Raw genomic sequence first — 22524 nt, 5'->3', positions numbered from 1 at the left:
AGTACATTTCTTTCTTCAATTTTTCAGTCACATTCCCGAAGCACTTACCTTTCTAGTACATATGGAGATTAAAAAGGTTTATGAATTACTTTTTGGAGGGTTACTGTCTAAAATTATTTATTAAATATAAAACAAAATAGACATCGATGACAGCGCATGGGCCCCCAGAGTTTGCGGGGGCTGCTGGGGTGTCCAGTATGCCAGTTCTCTCTTGTCCCAGACCTGTTGTTTTTGACCCTCTATCTCCCTCTCCCCACCCTCTCTCTCTCTCTCAGAAGAGGACTGCCCACCCCTCAGAGCCTAGTTCTGTTATGATGAGCGAAGGGGGGAACCCAAGAGCGGACTCAGCAGAAGAAACCGGAATGAATGCACAAACTGTTTATTGAACACAGCAAATGGGGAGTGCAGAACCGGGGCAGCTCAGATGAGTTGCAATAACAAGGAGTGTAGAGTGAGATTGGAGTTGGCAGCGTGGAACAGGGGAATAGGTCCTGGGGGAAATCCAACGTAATGGTGGTGAGTAATATCCAGAACAAGGTGGTTGGTGGTGAGATGTGGAACAGGAGACAGGAGACAGAGACAGAGCGGTACTGCAAGGAGGACAAAAATGATGTAAGGCAGGGAAACATGCACAGCAGAGCAAACAGGATCTAGAGCAAAGACAAAAGGCTAGAATCATAACTAACAGATAATAGATTATGATCTGGCAGCGTGGAGATGGCAGGAATGAGTATATGTAGAGGTCTTGATTTATGGGACGATATGCAGCTGGTAGGGATTAGCTCTGACTCCAGCACATCTGTCTCCATCCACACAATCACACCAAGAGAGAGAGAGAGAGAGTTTTGAAACTTCTGTATGTGTAATGTTTACTGTTCATTTTTGTTGTTTTTCACTTTATATATATTCACTTTGTATGTTGTCTACCTCACTTGCTTTGGCAATGTTAACACATGTTTCCCATGCCAATAAAGCCCTTGAATTGAATTGAATTGAAATTGAGAGAGAGAGAGAGAGAGAGAGAGAGAGAGCGAGAGAGAGAGAGAGAGAGACTATACAGGGGGAGAACTGAAGGTTAGGACAACACCGAATGGACACCAGAGGGCGTAGTGGGAGCAGATGTGACAAGTTCCTCTCTAGTTTTCTTCCTAGGTTCCTCCTGCCTTTGTAGGGAGTTGTTCCTTGCCACAATGCTTCCACATCTGCATTGCTTGCTCTTTTGGGGTCTTAGGCTGGGTTTCTGTATAAGCACTTTGTGACATCTGCGGATGTAAAAAGGGCTTTATAAATACATTTAATTATATGTCCGGGTGTTCAACGCATGACCAGTACTCATCCCACCCTGACGCTGATCTTATGTTGATGCTGTTTTCTGAATTTCTCAATGCTCTGTGTGCCTTGGCTTCCTTTCATATTCAAATAGGAGAGGAAGAGATGATGAGGGGGCTGGGTATCTCCCTCGATATTTTGCTCCATTCTCTCTTCAAACACTGTAACAAAACAAGAATCCACACCACGCGGCCACACGCGCACACACACACACACAAACACACACACACACACACACACACACACACACACACACACACACACACACACACACACACACACACACACACACACACACACACACACACACACACACACGGCCCCTTGAATAGACTAAAATGAACAGCTTTGTATGCGTAAAAAAACATGATAGCTCTATCCTTGTGGCACTGTGGACTAATTCCATGGATAGAGAACAGGAGATTATAGGTTTGAAACTCACTGATGGCTCGTCACAATAAACAATGATTAATGCCGAAGGAAATTAATTTCCATGTGTCCTATCTGTCCTTGGAGTTAAAACAAAGTTATCCCAAAGTAAGCTAGCAGTGTTATTGAAACATTCAGTAAACATTTTAAGGAAGCTATTAAAAAAACTCCAAATAACTTATTGGTATTTGGTATTTTATTAGGATCCCCATTAGCTGTTGGAAAAGCAGCAGCTACGATTCCTGGCATGAAATATGATATAATAAAGAACATCAATAGACAAGAACAGCTCAAGAACAGCTCAAGAACTACATAAAAAATGTAAAAGGCACATGTAGCCTACATATCAATGCATACACACAAACTTTCTAGGTCAAATAGGGGATTGTCGTTGTGCCGTGAGGTGTTAATAGAGAATTTCCGTTCTCAGAGAATTTCCGTTAATTTCCGGGAATTTCCGTTAATTAAACCTCCCAGGAAAACTTTCAAGGAAACAGAGTTAAATGTTCTCAGAACCTCCCTGAAACCTAAAAATAAACAGAACAGGAGAAATTCAAAACATATTTTAAAAAACGTTCACTTTTACCAGTCAGGAAATGTATGGCGTCGTGAAACCAAAAAAACACGTTTTCACAACTTTCAAGGAACCAAATGTACTACTGAATACATAGTAGGTTTTCCTCCATTCAGACAGGGTTGATGCTACCTCTTTCCTTCTCTATTATTTTCTTCATCCTACAACCCATCCTCCTCTTATCTTCAGTCACAACATCCTGTATTACCAGCCTCCTGCCTCCCTTGTTTTATCACTCTTTCTTCTAACTTCTAATGAGACGTTGTTGCTAGGTAATGCATAGGTGACAAGTTGAAGGCGGCAGCGTAGCCTAGTGGTTAGAGCGTTGGACTAGAAACCGGAAGGTTGCGAGTTCAAACCCCCGAGCTGACACAACAACTGAACAGGCAGTTAACCCACTGTTCCCAGGCCGTCATTGAAAATAAGAATGTGTTCTTAACTGACTTGCCTGGTTAAATAAAGGTAAAAAATAAAAAATAAAAAAAGGAATTGACAACTTAAGTCTGCTTAGGAATGGCTGATTTTAAGCCTTGTGGGGTTCTTTGCACAATTGTGTTTCTATTTTGAAATCGTGTTCTCTTCCTCCCTCTCTGTCCAGCCCATGATTTCTCCTCTGTGTATTCACTAACCCTTCTGTACCAACAACCCTCTCTGAAGTATACTAACACCTCTTTTCTGTCTGTACTAACAGTCCTTTCTGTAGTGTCCTTCCCCTTTTCTCTGTCATCTGTTAACCCAGTTCTCTGTCCCCCAGGCTGATGGGAAGGGGATGGACAGTGGCCCCCTGCCTGATGCCAACGGAACAGAGCCCAGCCCGGGAGGACAGAGGGAGGACAGAGGGAAATGGCAGAAGCCGCGGATCAGTCGTAAATCTCTGATGAAGTGTTGTCTCGTCAAATGGATCATGGACAACACAACACGAGCACAGGGGCCAGGTAGGTATGGGACAGAGCAGAACCAACTACCCAACTAACTACTAACTACTGTAACTAATATGAGGCTCAGTCATCCCAGCCACAATGTTGTATGTGTCCTACCCTGTTTGGGATAGCTGGGGTGGAGTGAAGATGAAGGCGGAGTAGAGGGGGAGGGGATGCAGTCTTTCAATCCCCTGGCCTATACTACTGATTACATTATTTCTGATGCATCTACCCTATCTTATAGGACTATATTTAAAACTCTATCTTCTCTATATTCTCTCTCTCTCTCTCTCTCTCTCTCTCTCTCTCTCTCTCTCTCTCTCTCTCTCTCTCTCTCTCTCTCTCTCTGTTGACTTCTGCTGTGTTAGCCTCTCCTCTCTTTGTGTCACTTCAGTATACCAGCCACTCAATCTATCAATAAATCTCTATTCATTCTAGCTCCCTCCACAGTCACAGTAAACTGATTGCTGTAGGGTTACTGCTGAGTTTGTTCGTGTAAACTCTTCCAATCTCTCCTTTCATAATTCTTTTGAATGGTCTTTTTTAAATGTTTTATTGTTGACTATTTATTTTTCTCTCAATTCTTATAAATGGTTTTAGGAGGCATTTATACTTGACAAAAATATAAACACAACATGTAAAGTGTTGATCCTATGTTTTATGAGCTTAAATAAAAGATCCCAGAAATGTTCCAGATGCACAAAAAGCTTATTTCTCAAAACATTTTGGCACAAATTTGTTTACATCCCTGTTAGTGAGTATTTATCCTTTGCCAAGATAATCTATCCACCTGACAGGTGTGGCATATCAAGAAGCTGATTAAACAGCATGATCATTACACATTACACCTTGTGCTGTGGACAATAAAAGGCCTCTCCAAAATGTGCAGTTTTGTCACACAACATAATGCCACAGATGTCTCAAGTTTTGAGGGAGTGTGTAATTGGCATGCTGACTGCAGATATGTCCACCGGAACTGTTGCCAGAGAATTGAATGTTAATTTCTTTACCATAATGTCATTTTAGAGATATGGCAGTACGTCCAACAGGCTTCACAACCTTTGACCACGTGTAACCACGCCAGCCCAGGGCCTCCACATCCGGCTTCTTAACCTGCAGGATCGTCTTAGACCAGCCACCCAGACAGCTGATGAAACTGCAGGTTTGCACAACCAAAGAATTTCTGCCCAAACTGTTAGAAACCATCTCAGGGAAGCTCATCTGCGTGCTCGTCGTCCACCTCAGGGTCTTGACCTGACTGCAGTTTGGCATCGTAACCGACTTCAGTGGGAAAATGCTCACCAATGGCATGCTGGAGAAGTGTGCTCTTCACGGATGAAACCCGGTTTCAACTATATTGGGCAGATGGCGTTGTGGGGGCGAGCTGTTTGCTGATGTCAACAGTGTGAACAGAGTGCCCCATGGTGGCTGTGGGGTTATGGTATGGGCAGGTATAAGCTACGAACAACGAACACAATTGCATTTAATCAATGGCAGTTTGAATGCACAGAGATACCGTGATGTGAACTTGAGGCCCATTGTCATGCCATTCATCTGCCACCACCACCTCGTATTTCAGAATGATAATGCACGGCCCCATGTCACAAGGATCTGTATACAATTCCTGGTAGCTGAAAATGTCCCAGTTCTTCCATGGCCTGCATACTCACCATACATGTCACCAATTGAGCTCTGGATTGACCTGTACGGCAGCGTGTTCCAGTACAGGCCAACACCCAACAACATCGCAGAGGCATTGAAGAGGACTTGGACAACATTCCGCAGGCCACAATCAACAGCCTGATCAACTCTATGCAAAGGAGATGTGTCGCGCTTCATGAGGACAAATGGTGGTCACACCAAATACTGACTGGTTTTCTAATCCACGCCTCTACCTTTGTGACCTAATGTATTTATTTCAGTTGACTGATTTTCTTATATGAACTGTAACTCAGTAAAATCTTTGAAATTATAGCATGTTGCGTTTATATTATTGTTCAGTGTAGGAAGCTTAAAAATATTACTGAAATAAAAATGCCAGTGTTAACAATAATATACCTGTCATCTCTCAGCAGATAGAGAAGAGCTGCCTCCTGACAGAGACTATAGCCAGTCATTTTGTCAATTGATCTTATTCAATTATCGATGATTTTCGATTCAAAGCCTTGGTGGATGATTTAGTTTCAAATCATTTCCATACCCTTACCAAGTACAACACATGCAAATAGAGAGACATCCAAGGCTATGTAAAATATTGTTAAATAAATAGGGGCTGTTGAAGAAAGAATATGTTTTTCACTTTTCTATCCAGCACCTGAACTATGGGTTAAAGCATGAGCTGAGTATGGAGGGAGTAGTAGAGTGTCTGTTGCTGCTTATACCCCGTTAGCCCTCATTTTCTCTACCTATCTAAATGATTGACATTGCCCTTCTGTGCGTGCAGAATGGGGTTAACATCTGCACGTGCACTCACCGGAGCTAAGAGACCCTTACATATTCTCTACCCCCAAACCCCCATCCCGCCCCCAAATTAACCCCTTCATCGCCCTTCTGCCCTGCCTCAACTCATCCTACTCCAGTAAGGAACCCCAAATACAACCATGTCTAGGGATCTACATCTGCTGGATAGTATCACTCATTACATGACATAGTAGAAGTACTCTCTATGCACACCAGATGGTACACTCACTCTTTCTGGTAGTCTCAGAACTATTCAGAATTGTTTAAGTGATGGAGAGAGAGAGAGAGAGAGAGAGAGAGAGAGAGAGAGAGAGAGAGAGAGAGAGAGAGAGAGAGAGTGTGTGTGTGTGAGAGAGAGAGAAAGAGAGAGAGAGAGAGAGAGAGAGAGAGGGAGAGAGCGAGTGAGAGAGAGAGAGAGAGTGAGAGAGTGTGTGTGTGTGAGAGAGAGAAAGAGAGAGAGAGAGAGAGAGAGAGAGAGGGAGAGAGACTTCATCAAATAAATTGGATATGCAGACATTGTCATCCTGTGAATCAGGGAAGAGACTCAGGAGGTATGCTAATTTGGTAGAAAGCAGACCTAACCGACTCTGTTAAATTAGTCAAAACAGGAACATTTTACATCTGGTTAGAAATGATCACAGAGAAAAATGTCCTTGTGTGTGCTACCTATATCCCCCCAATATAATTCCCATACTTTAACGATGACAGCTTCTCCATCCTAGGGGAGATCAACAATTTCCAGGACCAGGGACATGTACTAGTCTGTGGCAACCTAAATGCCAGAACTGGACAAGAACCTGACACCCTCAGCACACAGGGGGACAAACACCTACCTCAACTCAGAGTCTCTTAGAGCATTCACAGTCAGTCCACTGACACCCCTATCAGATCACAACAAAATCACACTCTACTTGAACAGAGCTATGCTCAATCATGAGGCATCAAAGCCAAAGGAACTGAATAATATTAAGAAATGCTATAGATCGAAGGAAAATAGTGTGGAAATCTAGCAAAAAACAATTACTCAACAACAAATTCAATCCCTTCAAGACAATTTCTTGGACAAAGGGTTTCACTGTAATAGTGAAGGTGAAACGTGGCAGTAGAAATACTAAAAAGTATCATTTCAAGCAGACAACCTAAGAAAATTGACAAAATTGACAAATGGTTTGATGAAGAATGAAAAAACCCAAGAAAGAAATTGAGAAACGTATTCAAACAGCAAAAACATATTCATGATCAAATACAAATCTTAGAATCAGCTATTAAAGACTGGAGAATCCAGTGGGTTCTGGTAACTACATAATTGCGTCAACAGCAACCTTGGAAAAATCCTCTGCATGATCATTAACAGCAGACTGATACATTTCCTTAGCAAAAGCAGTGTACTGAGCAAATGTCAAATTGGCTTTTTACCAAATTACCGTATGACAGGCCACGTATTCACCCAACACACCCTAACTGACAAACAAACCAACCAAAACAAAGGCAAAGTCTTTCGACTTTTTCGACTCAATTTGGCACGAGGGCCTGCTATACAAATTGATGGAAAGTGGTGTTGGGGGGAAAAACATACAACATTATAAAATCCACGTACACAAACAGAAAGTGTGTGGTTAAAATTGGCAAAAAAACACACATTCCTTTCCACAGGACCGGGATGTGAGACACTTTAATGCAAATATTTGTTATTGTGAGAAAAAAAAGAAAAAAAAATTGAGAAAAAAAAAAAAAACTTCTCTTGCACCAGACATAACGTTTTCCTTGTTGGCCAAAAAGCTCAATTTTAGTCTCATCTGACCAGAGTACCTTCTTCCATATGTTTGGGGAGTCTCCCACAAGCCTTTTGGCGAACACCAAACGTGTTTCCTTATTTTTTTTGAGACATAGAGCTGTACTGTAATTGTTTGGGACTATTGGCCTTAATGCTGCTCTCATTACAGTTGTTAATGTTTGATCCGAAGAGTATGTTAATGCCGATATGCCATCAACATCTGTCTTTAACGTAAGATCGATCAGCACTTTGAGCTGCTACTTCCTGTCTTTACTCACCCTCCTCTGAACCATGATGATGTGGCCTATGTCTCCTCATATGTTAACCAACACCATCCCATCCCTTCTAACTGCTTTTTCGCTTCTCAATGATCATGCAAGTATGGAAGAGTAGGCTACCAAGCTGTTCCACCTCTGTGCAGCCGAATGTTATAGGCAGCTGAGCATGTGTATCCCGACAGGTAACCAAAGTCTGCATCACCCGGCACCCTTATGTCTTTTGTCAACTACTGCTTTAGACTGCCTACTATTCGTGATGATAATCTTCATAGTTATGCTGCCATGTTTTAGCGAGAGTTGATGAAAAAAGACCTAGCCAAAGTTTGCAATGAATTTGAGAGACTGCCTGTCTCTGTCTTGCTTGAAACAGACGACCTTTGTTTGGTGCTTATGTTTGCAATACTGTTACAACACACAACAAAGTTGGTACGGACATGTCGATCATGTCTTTTGTGTACAACATGATAGCTGCATGTAGCCTAACACCCTTCCTGAAAAAATAACATGAAATCGTGCTTGAGGCATAGAATTTATAGTTCGAATATGTCGACCATATCGTTAGTGTAGAGAAGCAGGACAAAAGTAACACTTTTTTTTAGTTTTGTTCCTAATTACTCAGACATAATATTTTATGACAAACAACTTATATATATTATATATTGCCTCTACCATTAGGAATTGTCATTTAATTTCTAGAGTAAATAAGTTTAAATTAAATAGACAGAGAACAGAACTACCACAACATTACTTTTGTACCTGCTGGTGAGTCGGGAATAACACCGCCTTGGGATGGAAGAAACAGCTGGCGAGAAGTGCACAATATTTGTCTCATCGCCATGTTTCTGGTTTGTAATGCTTGTTACTTTCAACAAATGTACTATAAGCCAGCATTTCATGTTTGTGTCAATTTGAATAATTAATCCTATAGGTTCGAAATGTATGAAAATGAACCATGTGCATCAACATTGTAATGTTACGCAACCACAATATTTTGCCTTACAATATGAATCAGACTAAAATGGATCACATAATAGCTACATTAACCATCATGTTCTTATCTCACTTTAATTGGAATGTAGTAGGAGATGTTTTTCACCATTTTCAATGATTATTCATGCTTAGTTGGACCAATTATGTGCGCTCTAGCTGTCCTTGTCACGCGCGCTCCTCTTGTCTTAAGAAAATAAACGGCTTTATTCTCTTCACAAACAGCAAACTCATCATGCTTATCAAATTTCCTTGGCTTTACATAAGGTATTTTACCTCCAGAATTATAAATATATTTTTAACCACTAACCTGCATTTAAAAGCTTATGTGAGAAGCTGATCCATCAAGTCAATTGATTAAGGCATAATTCTAATGACGTCATATATCATTTTCAAACATTGTCACTTGTTGATACATTGCTAACATTATAAAAGCAATATGAACTAGCGGAGACAATGGCCTGTGCATAAATGTTTATTTTATTTTATTCCCGGTCATCAGTTTACATTGTTTTACTGTAATTTCACCCAGGCTAACACCCAAGACTAGCTAGCATGATACTTGAAACCTATGCTGTCATTTAGTAACTAGATAGGATAAGAAAATGACATGTTTGGAACCGTAAACAACTGAACACAACTCTACAACCGAAAAACACTTCAGGTCTGTTTTAGCTCAAAACCCCTTTTGTTGATAACTCGGTGAAACATGGTCGGAATGGGCTGTTGTTTTGCAGGGAGGTCGTCCTCCACATTAGGAATGCACTGACCTGACTGTGCATCATTCTAGCTTCTGTGTTACATGAGAAAATGAGCATTACTTTCGCACCGTGTTGCTTCAATCCCTGCTCTCCCCTACAACATAAAGTTTCCCCCTCCATGTCAATGAGGGAGATGTGGGAGACTGAGCTGAAGTTACATAAAAGAAAAATCCTGCGCATCAGAAATCTCCATATGAATAGCCAAGGCAAGTCGGATTTCAGAAAATCCATAACCGCAGCCACTCAGTTTTTTTAAATGGTCTATTACATGAGCTAACCTTATACCATATGCATGGATAGAAGGGTCTGCCTGGTACTGTTCTGGCAGTTCACATGGTTATAGAGACATCTGGGGCGGCTGGGTAGCCTAGTGGTTAGAGCGTTAGAGCGTTGGACTTGTAACCGAAAGTTTGCAAGTTCAAATCCCAAGCTGACAAGGTACAAATCTGTCGTTCTACCCCTGAACAGGCAGTTAACCCACTGTTCCTAGGCCGTCATTGAAAATAAAAATTTGTTCTTAAATAAAGGTTAAAAAAATACAAATTTAATCAGTGGACTAAATATTTTCTGTGATCATTCTGATAGTAGTGGTTTGCTCCCTGTGGAAATAGAGTTGACAGTGAGGAAACTTCTCCTAAAAGGCATTTTTTACTCTTAGTATTTCAACTTGTATGTGTTTGCAAATAAGCACTCGCCCTCCATTTGGCAAATCTGACCATAATTCTATCCTCCTAATTTCTGCTTACAAGCAAAAATGAAAAAGTGGTCAGATGAAGCAGATGCTAAGCTACAGGACTGTTTTGCGAGCACAGACTGGAATATGTTCCGGGATTCCTCCAATGGCATTGAGGAGTACATCACATCTGTCATTGGCTTCATCAATAATTGCATCGATGACGTCGTCCCCACAGTGACCGTACGTAGATACCCCAACCAGAAGTCCTGGATTACAGGCAACATCCTCACTGAGCTAAAGGCTAGAGCTGCCGCCTTCAAGAAGCAGGACTCTAACCCGGAAGCTTATAAGAAATCCCGCTATGCCCTCCGACGAACCATCAAACAAAGCGTCAATACAGGACTAAGATCGAGTCATACTACACCGGCTCTGACGCTCGTCGGATGTGGCAGCGCCTGGACACCATTACAGACTACAAAGGGAAGCACAGCCGAGAGCTGCCCAGTGACACAAGCTTACCGGACAAGCTAAACTACTTCTATGCTTGCTTTGAGGCAAATAACACTGAAACATGTATGAGAGCACCAGCTGTACCGGAAGACTGTGATCACGCTCTCCGCAGCCGATGTGAGTAAGACCTTAATACAGGTCAACGTTCACAAAGCCGCAGGGCCAGACGGATTACCAGGACGTGTACTGCGAGCATGCGCTGACCAAGTGTTTTCTCTGACATTTTCAACCTCTCTCTGTCCGAGTCTGTAATACCAACATGTTTTAAGCAGACCACCATAGTGCCTGTGCACAAGAACACTAAGGAAACCTATCTAAATGACTACTGACCCATAGCACTCACGTCTATAGCCATGAAGTGCTTTGAAAGGCTGATCATGGCTCACATCAATACCATCATCCCAGAAACCCTAGACCCACTCCAATTTGCATACCGCCCCAACAGATCCACAGATGATGCAGTCTCTATTGCAATCCACACTGCCCTTTCCCACCTGGACAGAATGAACACCTATGTGAGAATGCTATTCATTGACTACAGCTCATCGTTCAACACCATAGTGCCCTCAAAAGCTCATCAATAAGCTAAAGACCCTGGGACTAAACACCTCCCTCTGCAACAGGATCCTGGACTTCCTGACGGCCGCCCCCAGGTGGTAAGGGTAGGTAACAACACATCTGCCACGCAGGGGCCCCTTAGGGGTGCGTGCTCAGTCCCCTCCTGAACTCCCTGTTCACTCATGACTGCACGGCCAAGCACGACTCCAACACCATCATTAAATTTGCAGATGACACAACCGTAGTAGGCCTGATCACCGACAACAATGAGACAGCCTATAGGGAGGGGACCTGGCCATGTGGTGAGAGGACTACAACCTCTCCCTCAACATGATCAAGACAAAGGAGGTGATTGTGGACTACAGGAAAAAGAGGACATAGCACGCCCCCATTCTCATCGACGGGGCTGCAGTGGAGCAGGTTGAGAGCTTCAAGTTCCTTGGTGTCCACATCACCAACAAACTAACATGGTCCAAGCACACCATGACAGTCGTGAAGCGGGCATGACAAAATCTATTCCCCCTCAGGAGACTGAAAAGATTTGGCATGGGTCCTCAGATCCTCAAAAGGTTTTACAGATGCACCATCGAGAGCATCCTGACTGGTTGCATCACTGCCTGTTACTACAGAGTGTGAACGGCTCAGTACATCACTGGGGCAAAGCTTCCTGCCATCCAGGACCTCTATACCAGGCGGTGTCAGAGGAAGGTCCCGACAATTGTCAAAGACTCCAGCCACACTAGTCAAAGACTGTTCTCTCTAATACCAAACGGTAAGCGGTACTGGAGCGCCAAGTCTAAGCCCAAGAGGCTTCTAATCAGCTTCTACCCCCAAGCCATAAGACTATTCACATTGCCCCCCCCCCCCCTCCCCTCTCCACACCATTGCCACTCTCTGTTGTCATCTATGCATAGTCACTTTAATTAACTCTACCTCCATATACATACTACCTCAACTAACCGGTAACCCCATACATTGACTCTGTACCGGCACCCCCTGTATATATTGTTATTTTTTACTGCTCCTCTTTAATTACTTGTTACTTTTATCTCTTATTCTTATCTGTATCTTTTTAAACTGCACTGTCGGTTAGGGGCTCGTAAGTAAGAATTTCACTGTTGTATTCGGGGGAGGTGACTAATAAAATTAGATTTGATTTCAAATGATGAACACAGGCTCAGTTGTGGGAGGGGCCTCAGACTGTCTTCCCAGTGCAGTGGTCAGTGCTGCTTAAGTGTTTTCCCTATAGTATCCACAAGGTGCAGCACCTTTATGTGCAGCATCTCTGGGCACTTAGAAGAGAGAGTCAAGTGACTAACTCCATCTAAATCTCTCTCTCTCTTTGGTAAAATGCATTTCTGGCCTGTTCCCATTCCAGTCCTAAGACCAGCATTTTGCATCTCAATGATTGATTTATCCCCCCCCCCCCCCCCCCCCGCCCTCTCTCTCAGCTCCTGCTTAAACTCACTCCATTAAGATGTGCACACTCATCAGTTATGAACTCTACCCATCTTCGTCTCTTCTCTTTGTCTTGTTTACGCCCTCACAGTCATGCACTCTACCACAACTGATATCATGAAAGTGTTGGTGGAGTGTAAATTAATGGAGAGCATTGATGCTAAAACTTGACAGAGACTTAAAGAGGAATAGGATGGGAAAAACCTTAGGGCACTCTGTCTACCGCCCCTCTTCCCCCAATTTAAAGTCCCTTGATATTAGTTTGTTGAATTAGAAACACAATGTGAGGTTTCTTTGTGAATCCATCCAGTGTTATGTTTGATGTGAGTCTGCCTTTTTGTGCTATATGTGTCAATGGGAGGTAGACACAGGCAGCGCCACACAGGCTAGGGCAGACTCCTTCACTCTAAGTGCTGCTGGTCATATTCCAGCCATCAGCGGATGTGGATCAATGCCTGGTTTACAGCTTTACATCATCCTTAAAATTCCTGGGCAAACAAGGAAACTCTCAGACGGTCAATCAGAAACTATTAGTAAAAAACACACATCATCCCTCCGGACTCGCTGCCCTCCTCCCCCCTCTCTCACTCATCTTTCTCGCTCACTCAAACCGGAGACTGCACTAGAGGGAGAATTCCTGTCTTGATGGACCTGTGGGACGGACTTACCCAAAAAGGGAGACACAAGGGGTTCAGCCCTTAACTGGGACAGAATGTTTACTACAGAGGATACTTCACAAAGGAGATTTGGGAGATGAGGAATTAAGTAGTATACCTTTGTTGTTTTTTAACTCAAAACCATGCACTGGACCTGGATTTAGATGGACTTTTGGAAGACAAAATATTATCAACAAACTCACCTTTTTACCTTCGCTGGAGATCAAGGGGTTAAATGAATGGCAGCTGAAACAGAGTGACTGTTACGGGATCTTTACCTTGTTCACCCATGAAGAGCATCGTCACTTGCAGATTTCACCTGCTTTAACAATGTGTGTGGGTGGGAGGATGGGGGGAGTAAAGAGTGACCAATAGATTTCAGTGTTTGCAGCTATTTTTCAGGCATCTTCTTCAATTCTTTGATAGGATGTTTTTTAGACACACACTTACAGCAGCAAACATTTGTAAAGTTATGGAATACACATCCTATATGTCCAGGGCTGGCCAATAGAAAGCATATAAAGGTTCTTACTCAAATCAGTCAGCCATGGTGCTGGATGGCATGGAACTGATTGCAATTACTGTAGTCATTGGCCTTTTTTTTGTCATGTTCAAGCAGTTTGGTGTCTGGGAGCCCTTGTCATTAGATGGTAAGTAACAGGAACAGACTCCCCAGTCTCTTTTCTGATCAAGGCCATCATATTCCTCACAAATAGACATAAGCTATTCGTACTGTGTTGTTGATAGTTGACGCTACATGATTTCACTGTTGTCAACTTATGAGAGACAGCTGGCTTCCACTGCATATCAAGACACAATGCCTCAAAACACGAAGGTCTCATGTCTTATTACTGATAGATAGAAATAGAAAAGACAACACTGTGGCCACCTGATTTAACCTGATTGTGTGTTTCTCCCTTTCTCACCTCCTCACTTCCCTATACTTCAATCTCTTCCTCTCCCTTTTCCTCTCTCTGGTTGTTTGTATATCATAGATGGTGAGCACACACACAGTAGTAACTCCATGTATTCTTCATTTCTTTTGTCTTGATTATGTATGTTTTAATCTGTGCCCCACTCTCTCATTATATATGTATATATATTTTGTCTCTCTGAGGGTTGCTTGTCTTCCACTCATCATCCTCATCATCCTTACTTTATTATCCACCATCTTTTTGCTTTTAAAAATGTTATTGTGCTGCATTGTCATCCAATCCCATTTCTGTTACCCACCACACAAATGTCTCTCCCTCCCAACTTCTTTTGATTATCCTCACATCTTCCTCTCCCGATTTCAACCTTTCTCATCCATTCCTGTCCTATTTTTTGCCTCTCCCTGAATCCGCATTCTCCTCTCCCTTTCACCTCACCCCTTCTCCCGACTTTCCTTCCTTTCCCTGGGTTGTCCTCCTCTCCCTCTCTCCCTCTCCTCTCTCAAACAGAGAGTTGTGACTGTGAATTGGAGCTTTCTACTGTTCGTCACCTACCCGAAGGCTTAGAACAGCTCCAGGCCCAGACCCAGTTTACCAGGAAAGAGCTGCAGTCGCTCTACAGAGGCTTCAAAAATGTGCGACTGGGACTTGGCTGGGCTTAGAGCACCGAGTGGGAGTGGGGTGCTTAAATCAACATCGTCAGGGACTTGAAGGACTGCAAAGATATCATCTCACAATATGTTTTACATACTTACATAGCTACATACATTTACACAGATATTTACACACACTTCAAGCCTTTTAGACATACAGGTAACTGCCAAAATAATGGAAACACTTGAGTAAAGGAGGGATGCAACATATATTGAAAGCAGGTGCTTCCACACAGGTGTGGTTCCTGAGTTAATTGAGCAGTTAACATCCAACCATGCTTAGGGTCCTGTATAAAAATGATGGGCAGGCCATTATTTTGGCCATTATTCTGGCAGCCATGCATATGCCTCCATAGGATAACAATGCCCCCATCCATAGTGCACGAGTGGTTACTGCATGATTTGATGAGCATGAAAATTATGTAAACCATATGCCATGGCCATCTCAGTTGCCAGTTTTAAACCCCATTGAACACTTATTGGAGATTCTGGAGCGGTGCCTGAGACAGCGTTTTCTACCACCATCAACAAAACACCAAATGATGGCATTTTTTCACAGAAGAATGGTGTCACATCCATCCAATAGCGTTCCAGACACTAATAAGAATCTATGTCAAGGTGCATTGAAGCTGTTCTGGCTCATGGTGGACCAACGCCCTATTAAAACACTTTATGTTGGTGTTTCCTTTATTTTGGCAGTTACCTGCATATTAGCCATTTACAAGCCGTTAGACACACCTCTTTGCACAGATATTTAACTACATTAATGCGTACAATGCATACAAGTTAAGTAGGACAAATGTATTCAAGATATTTTCATGTCTCTCTGAACAGGAGTGTCCTAGCGGGCTGGTGGATGAGGAGACGTTCAAGACCATCTATTCACAGTTCTTCCCCCAGGGAGGTAGGATTCTCTCCCCTCAAGAGATGCAAGGGAGGCACCATGGTTGATAGCAGATGGGTGGGAGACGCTCTTTTAACTGCCCCTACTGTCATCAGCAATTTCAACCTGGACTCGGGGGTAGACCTCACATAGCAAATGTATATCTGTGACACTCAAATGAGTATGATATGTTTTGTATGGTATTCATTTGTGGATGTCCATCATCCATTTCATATGAATTGTTACGAATTACAATTAATATGATATGTTATGAACTGCAATTTGTGCAATATGTTACATATGTGCAATACGTATGACATGTTGTGGCTAATGTTAGCAAGGTGGCTAGATAGATCAAGTTAGCTAGGCTAGGTGTTAGGGTTAGAGGTTAAGGTTAATAGTTATGTTAGCTAACATGCTAAGTAGTTACAAAGTAGCTAAGAAGAAGTAAGTAGTTGCAAAGTTGCTTATTAGCTAAAATGCTAAAGTTGCCCGTGACGCCTTTGGGTTGCTAGAGTTTTGCATCATATGCCCACCCATCCTCCCCGACCAACCTCATTTTTGGCTGAAGTAACAATACCCAATGTAACATATCATACTAATTTGAGTGTCACAGATTTACATTTACTATATCATGTCCTTGAGGACAGGCTGGCTATTTCAATGGACTGTTATTTGATAGGGCATTGTCTTACTGTTTTTGAATGAAAATTTGATCAGTAGATGCAAGATTCTGACAACTCAGAACCTCATCTATTGATATATACAGTGCATTTGGAAAGTATTCAGACCCCTTGACTTTTTCCACATTTGATTACTTTACGGCCTTATTCTATAATGTATTAGATATGTTTTCCCCTCATCAATCTACAAACAATAACCCATAATGATGAAGTAAAAGCAGGTTTGTAGAAATTTTGGGAAATGTATAAAAATTAAAAAACACAGATATCACATTTACATAAGTATTAAGACCATTGACGCAGTACTTTGTTGAAGCACCTTTGACATCGATTGCAGCCTCGAGTCTTCTTGGGTATGATGCTACAAGCTTGTTACACCTGTATTTGGGGAATTTTTCCCACTCTTCTCTGCAGATCCTCTCAAGCTCTTTCAGGTTGGATGGGGAGCGTCGCTACACAGCTATTTTCAGGTCTCTCCAGAGATGTTAGATCGGATTCAAGTCCGGGCTCCAGCTAGGCCACTCAAGGACATTCAGAGACTTGTCCCAAAGCCACTCCTGTGTTGTTTTGGCTATGTGCTTAGGGTCGTTGTCCTGTTGGAAGGTAAACATTCTCCCCAGTCTCAGGTCCTGAGCGCTCTGGAGCAGGTTTTCATCAAGGATCTCTATATACTTAGCTCCATTCATCTTCCCCTCAATCCTGACTAGTCTCCCAGTCGGTGCAGCTGAAAAACATCCCCACAGCATGATGCTGCCACCACTATGCTTCACTGTAAGGATGGTCCCAGGTTTCCTCCAGGTGTGACGCTTGGCATTCAGGCTAAAGAGTTCAATCTTGGTTTCATCAGACCAGTGAATCTTGTTTCTCATGGTCTGAGAGTCCTTTAGGTGCCTTTTGGTTTCCATTTGGCCACTCTACCATAAAGGCCTGGTGGAGTACTGCAGAGATGGCTGTCCTTCTGGAAGGTTCTTCCATCTCCACAAAGGAACTCTGGAGCTCTGTCAGAGTGATAGAGTTCGGGTTCTTGGACACCTCCCTGACCAAGGCCCTTGTCCATCGATTGCTCAGTCTGGCCGGGTGGCCAGCTCTAGGAAGTGTCTTGATGGTTCCACACGTCTTCCATTTAAGAATGATGGAGGCCACTGTGGTATTGGGGACCTTCAATGCTGCAGAAATGTTTTGGTCCCCTTCCCCAGATCTGTGTCTCGACACATTCCTGTCTCTGAGCTCTACGGACAATTCCTTCGATCTCATGGCTTGGTTTTTACTCTGACATACACTGTCAACTGTGGGACCTTATATAGACAGGTGTGCCTTTCCAAATCATGTCCAATCAATTGAATTTACCACAGGGGGACTGTGGTCAAGTTGTAGAAACATGTCAAGGATGATCAATGGAAACAGGATGCATCTGAGCTCAATTTCGAGTCTCATAGCAAGACACAAGGCATTTCTGTTTTTTATTTTTAATAAATTAGGGGAAAAAATCGAGAAAAAAAATGCTTTGTCATTGTGGGGTGTTAAAAAATATTTGATCAATTTTAGAATTAGGCTGTAACGTAACAAAATGTGAAAAAAGTCAAGGGTTCTGAATTCTTTCTGAATGCCCTGTAGATGCTTTAAAGACTGACCCATTTCACCCTGAGCAACCGTCAAAATGGATGAAAGTGAAAAGAGAATAAATAACCAACTGTCATCTACTGTACGCCTGCCTGATGTTAACTACATTATTGGTATCACTACTCAGATGCCACCACATATGCACATTTCCTGTTCAACGCTTTTGACATGGACAGAAATGGCTCTATCCGTTTTGAGGTAAGCAGAGCTCCTTGAAAGTAAGGTCATTTCTTCTCTCGCATAAAACCTTCCTGAACAATCAATCTTAGCCATACCAATAACCTGCTTAACCCCCCCCCCTCCTCTCCCCTCCAGGACTTTGTGATTGGCCTATCTGTACTGCTCAGAGGTTCAGAAACAGAGAAGCTCCAGTGGGCCTTCAATCTGTATGATATCAACAAGGATGGCTGCATCACCAAGGAGGTACAGTGGAAGGCCTTGCCTTCAAACTTTCCTGTCTGTTGCATAGAGAGAGTTCTACTGCTAGACGTAACACTGCAAGACATAGCACTGACTCATGACTGTGTGTGTGTACGTGCAACTGTGTGTGTGTATGTGTGTGTTATGTGTGCATGCGTGTATTGTGTGCACCTGTGTACAGGAGATGTTGGCCATAATGACGTCCATCTATGACATGATGGGCAGGTATACCTCTCCCAGTGTACGAGATGATGACCCATCTGAGCATGTGGACAAGTTCTTTCAGGTACATAAACCCCCCAGCATGTAACCCCCCCCCCCTCCCCATGTCTGACAGTTTACATGTTGTTTAACACCTTCTGTCCTTCTGTTTGTATTGTTTCTGTCCTAAGGCTTTATTGTTGGTTTTTGTTTGATGAGAACTCTGGTCGGTTCTAATTTCCACAACCTTAAAGCTTCACATTGTGTCACTGTGGAGGCTAGTAGTATACGGTATGTAATCATACAAGATCTTTAATGGCCACCTTTTTCAGAAAATGGATCGGAACAGAGACGGGGTGGTGACCATCGATGAGTTCATAGAGACCTGTCAGAAGGTAAACACAGATGTATCTGATATTAAAAATGCCAGGACAAGCCGCTGGCTATTGCATGGTTTTAACCTGCCTGGCTAACATTCCAGGTATTCCTGTAGTTGGTAGATAGCAAGTTCTGTCAGTTTTGTCTTACAGAACCTGCACAACATGTCAGAGGAGCACACAACATATGAAAAGCTAAGGACAGTACTGCCATAAGTAGTGTTCAATTGACATTGTGTCCAAAACAACAAATTCCTTAACTCTTAATTTCTCTCACCAGGATGAAGATATAATGGCCTCCATAAAGCTCTTTGAGAATGTAATCTAGATCTAGGACTGGACAGAGAACACAGATATATGTCAAGATGACCTTTGATTGATTCCAATAGCAGACCCTACAAGCCCCTCCGTACCCTGCCCCTCACCGTTGGATAATAGAAGATTATTGACACACATCAAAATGAGGACAGTAAACATTTAGCATGTGGAATAGGGAAATGTGACTCTAAACGTTTGACTCCACTATGTATGGGAAAACAATCCCTAAAAATGGCCCTGCTGACAGTTCTACTTTCCTTTCCTTTTTTTCTCCAATTTTTACTAACGACATGCCACTGACTTTGAGTAAAGCCAGAGTGTTTATGTATGCGGACGACTCAACACTATACACGTCAGCTACTACAGCGACTGAAATGATTGCAACACTTAACAAAGAGCTGCAGTAAGCTTCAGAGCGGGTGGCAAGTAATAAGTTAGCCCAAAATATTTCTAAAACTAAAAGCATTGTATTTGGAGCAAAACACTCACTTGACCCTAAACCTCAACTAAATCTTGTAATAAATAATGTGGAAATTGAGCAAGATGAGATGACTAAACTGCTTGGAGTAACCCTAGATTGTAACTTGTCATGGTCAAAACATATTGATACAGTAGTAGCTAAGATGGGGAGAAGTCTGTCTTTAATAAAGCGATGTTCCGCCTTCTTAACAACACTATCAACAAGGCAGGTCCTACAGGCCCTAGTTTTGTCGCACCTTGACTACTGTTCAGTCGTGTGGTCAAGTGCCACAAAATAGGACTTAGAAAAATTGCAATTGGCTCAGAACAGGGAAGCACGGCTGGCCCTTGGATGTACACAGAGAGCTAATATTAATAATATGCATGTCAATCTCTCCTGACTGAAAGTGAAGGAGAGATTGACTTCATCACTTACATATCACTTACATACTTTTATTTATGAGAAGTTTTGACATGTTGAATGCACCGAGCTGTCTGTCTACACTACTGGCACACAGCTCGGACACCCATGCACCCCACAAGACATGCCACAAGAGGTCTCTTCACAGTCCCCAAGTCCAGAACAGACTATGGGGAGGCACACAGTACTACATAGAGCCATGACTACATTGGACTCTATTCCGCATCAAGTAACTGGCACAAGCAGTAAAATTAGATTTAAAAAACAGATTCAAAAACACCTTATGGAACAGCGGGGACTGTGAAGCAACACAAACATTGGCACAGACATATACCAACACACACACGATAACATGCGCACTATACGTACATACACATGGATTTAGTACTGTAGATATGTGGTAGTGGTGGAGAAGGGGCCTGAGGGCACACAGTGTGTTGTGAATGTATTGTAATGTTTTTAAAATTGTATAAACCGCCTTAATTTTGCTGTACCCCAGGAAGAGTAGCTGCTGCTTTGGCAGCAGCTAATGGGGATCCATAATAAATACAAATACAAATGGCAACATAAGAAGTGAAATGTTAGTACACTGTGCAGTAGCATGTCTACTGCTCATGCCTGAACCGATTATGATCCTTTGCATGTTTGCCTGAGAGTAGTGTAAGTTAATGTTAACACAGTTGAATGTAAGTATGAATTTTGTTATTGAGTAGCCTGAAACAAATATTATTGTATTTGTTTGTGTGTGTGTGTTGTGGGGGCTCATAGTAATGGGTGGAATGGAATATATGGAAATGAATCGAGCACATCAAACACGTGTTTTGCTACCATTCCATTCCAGCCATCATTATGAGCCATCCTCCCGTCAGCAGTCTCCTGTGCACACAACAGCTTAGAAATGTTCAAGTTTTTTACATTTCTGTACCCTCATGTATAGTGCACCTATAGCTCATCAGCATTATGATAGGAAGGTGGGATTTATTGATGTTGCCATATCATATAGCTACTCGCACCATTACATACAGTACATGCAATCATCTATCATACCGCCATACTCCAAACCACCCCTCTACAGCCTATGTCATAAACGAACTGCATACCTGGAGAGAGAATGTATTTCAAAATGTTGTTGAATATCACTCTAAATAAAAAAGGAACCTGCACATCGCATGATATTTGATATGTAATTGTATATCACTTTCCTAAAAATAGTTTTCCTGTGGCCTAAAATTTTTATGAATTACAATGTAATTGGTACAGTTGAAGATGACCTGTGCTTTGGCTCATATATAAAGTCAAGGCTGTTTTCTACTAACAAGTTGAGTCAGTGTTTTTGTTCTCAAATGCCGCAACAAAAAAAGTAATGCTCTGCTGCATTATATGGTGCATTGGTGCATTATATGTGCATTGGAATATTGTTTTGTTGCATTTTAGAACAGTAAAGCAGACCTAACTAGCAAGTAGCAAAGACACAGGAAAGCATACTTTTTTGAAATGTGAAAATTCAATTTGAATAAAAAATACTTTGGTGGTTTTCAATGTTGCTTCAAGTCTTAGTCACAAATAAACGTTTGGATTCTTGTTGCTCTTTACTAGTTCATTATTACTTTTAGAATTATAACCATTTTTCATTTGCATAAATGCTCCATAGGCAATAATGGTACATTTTACGTTCACCACTGCTCTTGAACCATTTAAATGCCCAGTACAGTCAAAAGCATGACTTGTATATATTTTCACACTATGAGTTTGAAATAATACTGTAAAATTGTGAAAATTATGGTAATGCCCTTTTAATGTAAGAGCTGTTTGAAAAGACTGCCTGAAATTGCTGCCTGTTTTGGAGTTTTGGCCTGCCTGGTGACCAGGCAGTAAATTAGTTTATAGACCAATAAAAAAGAAAGTTCCAACCCTCTCTGCCAATAACAGGTAGTTTTCAGTAACTTTTCAGCCAATAACAGTTTGTTTTCAGTTTTCCCCTCCCCACTCAGACCACTCTGAGTATAAATATTATTTTTGCTGTCTCTTGGTGTCTTTCCTATATATTACTCTTATTCTATTTTTTATTATAATTTAATGTAATATCTTTTGTTGTTCTTGTCTATTACTGTTCTGTACTTTGTCATGTATTTGTATGTTTTATGTGGACTCCAGAAAGAGTAGCTGCTGCATGTGCAGTAGTGAATG

General features: G+C 42.1%; 1 protein-coding gene across 1 annotated transcript; it reads left to right on the top strand.

Moving 5' to 3' along the window:
- The first annotated feature begins 13524 nt into the window (after positions 1-13524).
- On the top strand, positions 13525-21863 carry LOC115147028 (calsenilin-like). The gene is made up of 8 exons (XM_029689020.2): positions 13525-14020; positions 14813-14937; positions 15790-15859; positions 18269-18339; positions 18457-18564; positions 18743-18847; positions 19095-19157; positions 19420-21863. Exons 1-8 carry the CDS (start codon positions 13918-13920, stop codon positions 19465-19467), a joined length of 693 nt encoding a protein of 230 aa, XP_029544880.2. The 5' UTR covers positions 13525-13917; the 3' UTR covers positions 19468-21863.
- Positions 21864-22524: the final 661 nt, after the last annotated feature.

The sequence above is a fragment of the Oncorhynchus nerka genome, linkage group LG19 (assembly GCF_034236695.1).
Source record: "Oncorhynchus nerka isolate Pitt River linkage group LG19, Oner_Uvic_2.0, whole genome shotgun sequence".
Lineage (NCBI taxonomy): Eukaryota > Metazoa > Chordata > Actinopteri > Salmoniformes > Salmonidae > Oncorhynchus > Oncorhynchus nerka.
Note: the sequence above shows the minus strand (reverse complement) of the source record. Positions and strands in the feature narration are given on the sequence as shown.

Excerpts from the sequence above, each read along its gene's own strand:
- LOC115147028 (XM_029689020.2), top strand. The coding sequence starts at position 13,918 with ATGGTGCTGGATGGCATGGAACTGATTGCAATTACTGTAGTCATTGGC. Across the intron at positions 14,021-14,812 it reads GGAGCCCTTGTCATTAGATG|AGAGTTGTGACTGTGAATTG; the intron begins GTAAGTAACAGG and ends TCTCTCAAACAG. Across the intron at positions 18,565-18,742 it reads ATGGCTGCATCACCAAGGAG|GAGATGTTGGCCATAATGAC; the intron begins GTACAGTGGAAG and ends ACCTGTGTACAG.